Source organism: Pholcus phalangioides, unplaced genomic scaffold (assembly GCF_987345545.1).
Source record: "Pholcus phalangioides strain wild (caught in Gottingen) unplaced genomic scaffold, Ppha-v1.0 ptg000014l_1, whole genome shotgun sequence".
Classification (NCBI taxonomy): domain Eukaryota; kingdom Metazoa; phylum Arthropoda; class Arachnida; order Araneae; family Pholcidae; genus Pholcus; species Pholcus phalangioides.
The window spans coordinates 11,318,315-11,328,316 of record NW_028301607.1 but is presented as its reverse complement, the minus strand read 5'-3'; the positions used below and the strand labels follow the sequence as shown (position 1 = coordinate 11,328,316).

The following is a 10,002-nucleotide window of genomic DNA, read 5'->3' as shown; positions in this document are numbered from 1 at the left end:
GCTCGGGCTTGTGGGCTCCTCCTGGTGGCTGCCCGGAGGGGGCTGCTTATTGAGATGCCCTGAGGGCCGTGCATGGAGCTTGTTGGCGACTGTAGTCTTGGATAGAGGGTTGGGGGCGCCTTCCGGATATTCTCCGGGTGGCGCCCTGGCCCGGCGCCCCTGATTCTCGCCCAGCGCGACTCAACCTGATTGGGTAAAAGGCTTATATCCCGAGAGGGACAGAGCCTGGGTCGTGTCTGGTTAGTAGTAGAGTGGATGGGGTGAATCCGACCTATTCTGCCAAACGGAAGGTGGGGGGGGGGTGGATAGACGAGCCCAAGTGCATCATGAAACTACCTACCAACCCGGTCCTATCTCGAACCGTTTTCGAGTTATGGTGGATAATCGATAATGAAAAAAAATTTGTCCCGGAAAAAAACCCGGATTTGTGAAGTTTCTGAAAGACCTACACACAAACTAAGTATATGTTTGGGAAGAGCACAATACAACCTATAACGTGTCATCATTTCCATCGGAATATCTAAATTTAATAGCGAACTATAGGTGCTGAAAGATTGGCGAAGTTCAAAATACGGATATCCTGTAGATCAATGTTTCCCAAAGTGGACAATATCACCACCTAGTGGGCGATAGAAGCTACGGATTTAACATAGGATCCTATGGGTTCACTTGAGTTAGGGGCAATGAGAGAAAAGAATTTCTGTGAAGAAGGGGGCGATGGAATAAAAAGTTTGGGAAACTATGGCCTTGGCTGAGAACGGTGTCCCTCCCCCCCCCCCCAACATCATTCTTCGAAGATCACGTGACTCGGTAAAAACACACACAATCCCCCGTTATTTTCTTAAGGCATCCACAGGAATTTAAAACAATAAATGAAAGAAATAATTTAATAAGCGTCAATGAGATAATTCCAAAATTAATGAAAGGAAATATTCTACTTTAGAATTAATGTAAAAGAGATAATTTCAGCATTGATGAAAGACAATAGTCTAGAATAAATGAAAGAGATCATTTCAAATTAATGAAAGAAAGAGATAATTTCAAATTAATGAAAGAAAAATTCTAGAATTAATGAAAGAAAAATTCTAGAATTAATGGAAGAAATAATTCCAAAATCAATGAAAGAGTCAATTTCAGCATTGATGAAAGTGATAATTCCATTAATGAAAGAGATAATTTCAGCATTAATGAAATAAATAATTCCAGAAGTAATGAAAGAAACAATAATTAATAAAGGAAATAATTCCAGAATTAATGAAAGAAAATTCCAGAATTAATGAAAGAGTCAATTTCAGCATTGATGAAAGTGATAATTCCATTAATGAAAGAGATAATTTCAGCATTAATGAAAGAAATAATTTCAGCATTAATAGAGAAATAATTTCAGCATTAATAGAGAAATAATTTCAGCATTAATGAAAGAAATAATTCCAGAAGTAATGAAAGAAACAATAATTAATAAAGGAAATAATTCCAGAATTAATGAAAGAAAATTCCAGAATTAATGAAGGAAAATTCCAGAATTAATGAAGGAAAATTCCAGAATTAATGAAGGAAAATTCCAGAATTCATGAAAGAAATTATTCCAGTATTAATGAAAAATAAATAATTTAATCTTTTTTTTTCCTCTTTAGATGAGTTCACTATACTTTTTTTTCATCTTTAAAACACAATATTTAGAGACCAAACTGTACATTTCTATGGGCTAATTGCCAGGCGAGAACTTTGTTTTCATCGAGTCACGTGATTTCCTTGCATTTGATGGCGCTGCCGTCGCGGCGGCTGGATGTTCCCTCCAGTAATATAAAACGCTATGTATCGCTCAGCTATCAGGAATACTCTATTCACTGAACTATAAGGCCGGGTTTTGCTAGGAATAGGTTTGTTGCGCAGCGTGAACCGAATCAGACTATTTCGCGCCGACAGAAACGTGTTACATAATCACGCTACGCGTTTGTGTTTTCCTAGCGAGGCGCATGAGATAAAGTATATGGCTTTATCATCAGCTACTCTGTCGTTTGCATGCTCCGGTTTGAAGGGAAGGAAAAGAAAACACACAAGAGTGAAGAGAATATCGGCAAAACCGCACGACGCATTTGACTCCTCCAGAAGCAGTCGGCCAATCACGCCCGACGGATGGGTTTCATCTGCTGGACAGCCATTGGCGCGTTTTTTCTTCAACTAGCTCTTTTTAAGCCGGGTTTTCCTAGGAGCAGGTTTTCTGTGCCGCGTGCAACGTGAATCACCCAGCGCGACACGCCGTCCACTCACCAATAAGAAAATCAGTATGACTGTTTTCCTACAGAGCGCAACGCCTCACGCGGGTGCTTTACGTCGGGCGTGATTGGTCGACTGCTTCTGGAGGAGACAAATGCGTCGTGCGCCGCGCGTTTTGCCGATGTTCTCTTCACTCTTGTGTGTTTTCTTTTCCTTCCCTTCAAACCAGAACATGCAGGCGACAGAGTAATGATGATGCAAGGTGGTTAAGCCGGGTTTTCCTAGGAGCAGGTTTCCTGTGCCGTTCGCAACGTGAATCACTCAGAGCGACACGCCGTGCACTCACCAATAAAGCCGGGTTTTCCTAGGAGCAGGTTTCCTGCGCCGCACGCAACGTGATTCGCTCAGCGCGACACGCCGTGCACTCACCAGTAAGAAAAGCAGCATGACTGTTTTCCTACAGAGTGCAATACGCCTGACGACAGCGCTTTACGTCGGACGTGATTGGTCGACTGCTTCTAGAGGAGTCAAATGCGTCGTGCGCTGCGGTTTTGCCGATATTCTCTTCACTCTTGTGTGTTTTGTTTTCCTTCCCTTCAAACCGGAGCATGCAGACGACAGAGTAGCTGATGCAAAAGCCATATACTTTATATAGCCGCCCTGATCTGATGCGCCCCGCTAGGAAAACATAAACGCGTAGCGTGATTATGTAACACGTTTCTGTCGGCGCGAAATAGTCTAATTCCGTTCACGCTGCGCAACAAACCTATTCCTAGTAAAACCCGGCTTAAGAAAAGCAGTATGACTGTTTTCCTACAGAGCGTAATATGTCAGGCGTGATTGGCCGACTGCTTCCGGAGGAGTCAACTGCGTCGTGCGCTTTACCAATTTTCTCTCATTTGTGTTGTTTTCTTTCCCTTCTATTCAAACCGGAGCATGCAGACGACAGTATAGCTGATGCCGCCCATATCGGCCGCCCTGACCTTTATAATACATAGTTAGGTCATTTATATACAAACAAGGAGGTTATCCTTTCCTAGTCCTATTTTGTCTGTGATCCATTCGTAAAGTTCTCAAGTTACTTGATAGATGGCAGCAAAAGCCTTCGGTTCAGATTGCTTCAACATATATGAAGTTCAAATTTTTTGGGGTACCTTTTTTTAGAAATCTGGCAACTCTACTGAATGGCATCGTAATTTGCGTGTAAACATTTGTCTTTGTCCCAAAATCGGTAAAAATATACTTAATTTTTTTTGTATACACGTATTTTCTTCAAATGTGGGATTATATTTGAATGCAAGATTACGGGCAGTGACGTCGCGAGCCGGTGGGTGCTTGGGCACCCACAATATTATGCTGCTCCGAATTGAGCACTCCCAGAATCTCTTATATAAAGACCAAGTCGAGCACCCACAAGTTTAAAACACTTCCGATGCTGCTGCTTATGGGGGGGAAGACACAAATATATTGATTTAGCGTGATCTCGCCAAGTAGTAACAATATTTTTATACCAATAATTGTTGATGCATACTTCATTTTAGGTGTTTGTATTATATTTTCATCAAAGGATAATCCAGCCGAATTGGCGGTTCTTCTCGTCGCCAATCGTTCACCTTGACTGCATCAAATTGTTTTATTGGCAGTCAGGGTTTTTCGGGGCAACTATAGTATACCATTTTTCTCTTTGGTGCTTTTCTTTCTGATAGACCATTTTTTTCTCTTATATGCTATTCTTATTTTCTTCGGTTTCCAAGTTTGAAGGCAGCGCCGTCTTAACACAAGGATGCACCAAGTGGCCTCAAGCAAAGAGGGGCCTCACAAAAATGAGAAATGGTTGAAATTTTTTGAGAATTCGCTAGGTAGGGCCTCAGAAAAATCAGTGTGCCCACGGGCCCTCGATACTCTTATGACAGTCTTGTTTGAAATTGATGTCGCCCCCAGAATTCATTAGTAATAAATGAAGAGCACAGCGTTTGAATCACTTGAACCCATTTTTTTTTCATCTCGTACCATACATAGTCTACCGCGTTTTCCCTTCGGTTTTTGTTTTGAATATCTCATTTTCTCTTAGGTTATGCATTTAATGTTTCCATTTTTATTGATTTTCTTACATGTTAGCTGTCAAACTGGAATTCTCACAGTTGTTTTTATTGAACCCATAGAATATTTCTTGGTCTGTGGAGTGTCATTTAGATTCCCAAAATACCATGAGAATGAATGAGAATTTTAATTTATATGATAACTTTATTATAGCGAAATAAGATATGACATCATTGAGTGTGGGTGGAATGGCGACTGTACAATTTTTCTTTTTCCCAGAAGCGCAAGTTTTCTTATGAAATCGCAGCACTACAGTTATATTGTGGGTTTAATATGATCAAACTCAAAGTAAATATCAATCTTTGACCGCGAAACCACAGAGTGTACGCAAACATATATTACCGAATTAATCATGAATGCACGGATATTCTAACTAATCTGAGTGATAGCTGATGCGCTGTCAAACAGAAGAGTGCTGATTTTTCTCAATCTTAAAAAAACGGGGTCCCAGAATATAGTAAGTTCCATAGAAAAACCCCTCATACATTGATATGCTTTTCTTTAAAAATACTTTTTTTTTTTTACAGATAAACATGCCAAAACATGGAGCTCTCACGCCTAAAGCGATAGCTAATCGCATCAAAGCAAAAGGTCTTCAGAAGCTTCGCTGGTATTGCCAGATGTGTCAGAAACAGTGTCGTGATGAGAATGGTTTCAAATGCCACACAATGTCAGAATCGCACCAGAGACAACTTCTCCTGTTCGCCGAAAACCCAGATCAGTACATTGATAATTTCTCCCAAGAGTTCTTAGACAGTTTCATGGAACTACTCAAGAGACGTTTTGGAACCAAACGTGTTCATGCTAACCAAGTTTACCAAGAGTACATCGCAGACAGGCAGCATCTTCATATGAACGCCACCCAGTGGGAAACGCTGACAGAGTTGGTGAAGTGGCTGGGACGCGAAGGTCACGTCGTTGCTGATTACACAGAGAAAGGGTGGTTCATCACCTACATTGACAGAGACCCAGAAACGATTAAGAGACAGGAAGCTGTTGCAAAAAAGGAAAAAATGGACATGGACGATGAGGAGCGGATGGCAAAGTTCCTGCAGATTCAAATCGAAAGAGGAAAAGAACAGATAAAAAACGTCAAAGAGAGCAATTACACAGAATGTATCAAAGAGAGTGAGGAGGACAAGGTCGAGTTCAAATTGAAAGCTTTAAAGAAAGAAAAAGAAATCGAGAAGCAGAACGCCCTTGTCAAAGCACATTCTTCGAACGACCGGAAAAGCGATAGTGTGGCGAAAAAATCTGAGGGCGAACGCAAGAAGCGTTCCGCTCTGGATGATCTCATGAAAGAAGAAGAAAAGGGTAAAGAAAAAAAGAATCGTAAGGACTATTGGTTGATGCCTGGCATTGTCGTCAAGGTCCTTGCTGAGAAACTAGGTGATCGTTATCACAAAAAGAAAGGAGTTGTCAAAGAGGTGAAAGATAAATATCTCGGAATCATCAAAATGCTTGACACGGGCGACATTCTGAAACTCGACCAGAAAGATCTCGAAACTGTCATACCCACGATCGGAAGGAAAGTACTAATTGTTAATGGAGCTTACAGAGGGGAGGTGGCAAAACTATTAAGCGTTTCCTTCGAGACGTACAGTGTGAATGTCGAAATTGATGCTGGACCTTTAAGGGGCAGAACACTAAATTCCATAAGATATGAAGATGTCAGTAAACTTCAAATATAGATTTTTTCAATTTATAGAGTGGGTGTAAGTATGCGTTATTGTTAAATTTTTTTTTTGCCTTGGGACAGGGATATATCATTTACAAGGGAATCAACTGCGAATAATCTGCTGAGCAAAAATGGGTGATAGACGAGCCCAAGCGGAACATAGAACACCATAGCGACCCTGTACTATCTCTAAACCGTATTTTGTTTGTTTTTGCAAATAAAAAGTTTAAGGTGGAAAAATGAATTATGGCCAAAAAATTTGCTAAGCCTGAAACACAAAATTTTGCGTTTTCTGAACATCATACATACTTAGAAAGAGCCGGAAAAAATCCTATACGGTGAAATCACTTTCATCTGAATATTCAGATTTGATGTGGTGAGTTACAAGCGCTGAAAGATTGATGGCAATGTTTTTTAATCGCTGATTACACAAACACCCTTCTAACTACAGCCGGTAAGTTTGGCAAAAACTTATCCATTGCACCAACTTTTGGAAGAACCTATAATAAACTATATCTGTTACGGTTCAGGAGAAATTTAACCTTTTGTTTGCAACATATCACTGAAATCGACATTGTAAAAGTAGATATTCAATGAAAAATCGGAACCGGCAGTTACAAATTTTGGCAGCAATTTGATTTTGCAGAAAAAAATTGTTATAAGGTGACATCACCTCTATCAAAATACCTGGATGCAATGGTGAGCTACAAGCGCTGAGAGATTGCCAAATTGAATTGTGACCAACATCTACTAAAATGTCTCCTTCGAAAAAGCTTCTGATTTCAGTGATGTATCACAAACAAAAGGTTAAATTTCTCCTGAACTAGAACACCTGTATAGAGATTGTGTTATTAAATTATTATTGGCTCTTTCAAAAGCTGATGCAGTGAATAAGTTTTTGGCAAATTTTCTTAATTGTAGCTAAAAAGGTGTATTTGCAATTAAAAAATTTTGGCAACAATTTGATTTTGAACTTTGCCAATGTTTCAGCACTTGTAGCTCGCCATTAAATCCAGATATTCCAATGGAAATGGTGACACATTATAGGATGTATTATGCTCTTCCCAAATACAGTGAAAACTCGTTAAGTCATTCAACTTTCATAGACAACAATGTTAAACCCTTGTTTACTCATCGCTAATTTCAGTTAACTCGTCACTAAAAATTTAGGAGAGAGGATAGGTTATTTTTATAGATCCTTTGGAAAAAAAGCTTGTTATAATAGCATTGCCATATGCTTAAAAGTCACCATAAAAGCCTTATGTACCGAAACAGAACAGCTCAAACAAAAGAAAGTGATACAGTGGAAGTTCCTTTGCAGATTAAAGTTCCTGAAATGTTAGGAACTGTTCGAGCTAGACCTGATTTCTGCATAGGCCCTCCCACTAATTTAAGGCTTCAAATTTAAACAAAATATATAAAAAACCAGACATTTTTTTTTCTGAAAGTTGAAGTCTTAATATGTGTTTTCCCCTTCCTACAGTCCCCTCAAGTCGAAAGCCTGTGTTCAGAGGCGCCGACGTGGAGGGGCTGAAAGTTGCTGGTTGTCCTGTATATACGGGACTCAAGCATGTACGCTGGAAGTTGCATTGCATTCCCCCCTCCCCCCCGCAGAAATTATTGGGGAGACAGCCTCCTTACAGAATTTATTGGAAGGGGAGAGGGGGGCTCAAATAGCCTCAGCCCCTAGGATTGAGCTCCTATGCCTGTGTTCGAGATTACCTTGTAGTTGTACCATTAGCTACTGATGAAGAATTAAAACACTAAAACTAAAGTTCACGTGTATGTAAAATTAATGTTCTGCTGTGAAGAAAAGCTAACTATTATAACAGTTGCTCTGTTAGTCTAAATTAAAAATTATCAGTATATGTTACCATAATATGTAAGTTAAGTAATAACAGCTCAAAAAGGTAAACATTTCTTATATTTTTCCTTTTGCAGTCTATAAATTTTGTTGATATTTTAATCAATTTTCACAATATTATACATTGAAACTGATGACACTTCGTTTAAGTCATCATGATTTTTTGCGATAACATGAGGTGAAGTCTTATCAAGATTTTACTGTATGTAGGTACCTACTTAATTTGCATGTAAATCTTTCAAAACTTCACAAATTCGTATTTTTTCAAACTGGACATACTTTTAATCCATATAATTCAATATCCACTATAACTCAATAACAGATAAGACAGGGTTGTATGTTGTTTTATCTTTTTTGGCAGATTTTTCGCATTTCACCCTGTATATTGTATTGACCCAATTTAACTTTTGACGAGAATAAAATGTTTTTCTTAGCTAATGTTGTTTAGTCCATTAAAACATTTGATTGGAGGAATGGTTAATACTCAATATATGATATACCTTTTTGCCAAATTTTTGAAACAGCAGTCTGTTGCAATAATCATCCTCTCTGGCACTAAAACATTGATGTTTTAGGTGTCTCGTCTGTAACCCTAGTAAATAGTGCCAAATTGGATCTGGCTAGAAAAAAAGGTATATGGTATATTGGGAATTTACTGGAGCAATAATGTATGTGGTATGTTCATGTGAATAAAGCTTGTGCCAAACCCAGGTCACCATGATGACAAGAATTGATTGAGTCAATCCTCGTCAAGGGGGGTGACATTCTCGGGAAAGCAAAAAATGTGACACCCATAAGCAAAGTAGGCCATGGCATTGCTACTCCCATAGATGAATTCATAAAACAAACCGATTGTTAGTCAAACAAGTTCGACCTTGGAAATTTATAGATTCAAGTATAAATTGTATAAATTTTTCCTTCCATCCCATGATCCTGAAATTTCACAAGAAAAATCAAGATTAGGTTTTTTTTGTAGTTTTTTACACTAAAAGACCACTCTCTAGAAATAATAAAATACCATATTTTAACATGTATAAGGAACTTTCCTCTTTCAAATGGAGCGCAACTGTAGTCTATTGCTATGGGCAATTTGCTACTGATCGAGTTGTGTTGGATGTACGAGTGCATATCTAGTGTTTTGTGAGAATTTTTAATGCTGCCATCTATATGTTGTAGGCCTGTCGTCTCTATGATGACTTTTTAACAGAGATTCGTCTCTCAAAGTTGGGAACTACCACTGTGGTGCCAGTGGGACTTGAAACAGGATGTTGTGATGCCAGTCCATCACTGTAGCAGCTAAGGAATTCCTCCTTTTTGGGGGTTAAAATCTGGGAAAAAAGTTTTCATCGAAGTTTTTTTTTTATTCATCATGGAAGCCATTAAATTCTCACTCTCATTTCCCTCTCCCTTACTTTTAAGACAAAATTTTTGGCAAAAAGGGGTTCCTTAAACACGTTTGGTAATAGTTTAAGACCATCAGAATTTAGTAAACCAGTAATATAATTAAAATCACAACTATAAGAACTATTCAAGTTAGTCATATAAATGAAACCATAACTAAAATAATGTTTATTTAACATTGTTTTTATATGTGTTTATGTTATTAGCACAACATTCTAAATTTTCATGACGCAATTCAAGTCCAGTTGTAAAGATGCATAAAAAATTGGAATATCTCTCATGGCTTGTTTTAACGTATCTGGTTTTCAATCATATCTCTAGGACTTCAACTATATATTTAGTCAACCAGAGCAAACACCTATTTTGCAGCCTCCACACCCCCCTGTAATATTGAACAAGGGGTGAGTGGTCAGGATCTGTTACACACTATCCCTGACTAATTCTACTTAGTTGTCGCTTTGCATAGATTCCACGTTTACTCCAGTGTGAAGAGATAGCTGTTTTACATTGTGAGATTACCTCAAGTTCATTAGGGAAAATATATCTATATCCTCCCTTGGGTTTGAACCCAGAACCCTGACAACAACCTTCACGATGGTAGGCGAGCATCTTACCACCATGCCACTCGAGCACACGTTTGATACCGACTTAATCACTACTATATTTTAAATGTGCAGATTTCAAATTAAAATCAACTGAATTGAGTTAAATGGCACATTTTTAATAAGAAAAGTCTTTTAAA

The 10,002-nt window shown here is 38.6% G+C and overlaps 1 protein-coding gene across 1 annotated transcript; it reads left to right on the top strand.

The window, feature by feature from the left end:
- Nucleotides 1-3,389: 3,389 nt before the first annotated feature.
- On the top strand, nt 3,390-8,297 carry kin17 (kin17 DNA and RNA binding protein). Its single transcript, XM_089241739.1, has 2 exons — nt 3,390-3,448; nt 4,845-8,297. The coding sequence occupies exon 2, from the start codon at nt 4,851-4,853 to the stop codon at nt 6,006-6,008; it is 1,158 nt and encodes a 385-aa protein (XP_089097865.1). The 5' UTR covers nt 3,390-3,448; nt 4,845-4,850; the 3' UTR covers nt 6,009-8,297.
- The last annotated feature ends 1,705 nt before the right edge of the window (nt 8,298-10,002 follow it).

What these genes read in the sequence shown, in the direction of transcription:
- kin17 (XM_089241739.1), top strand. Translation starts at nt 4,851, where the DNA reads ATGCCAAAACATGGAGCTCTCACGCCTAAAGCGATAGCTAATCGCATC.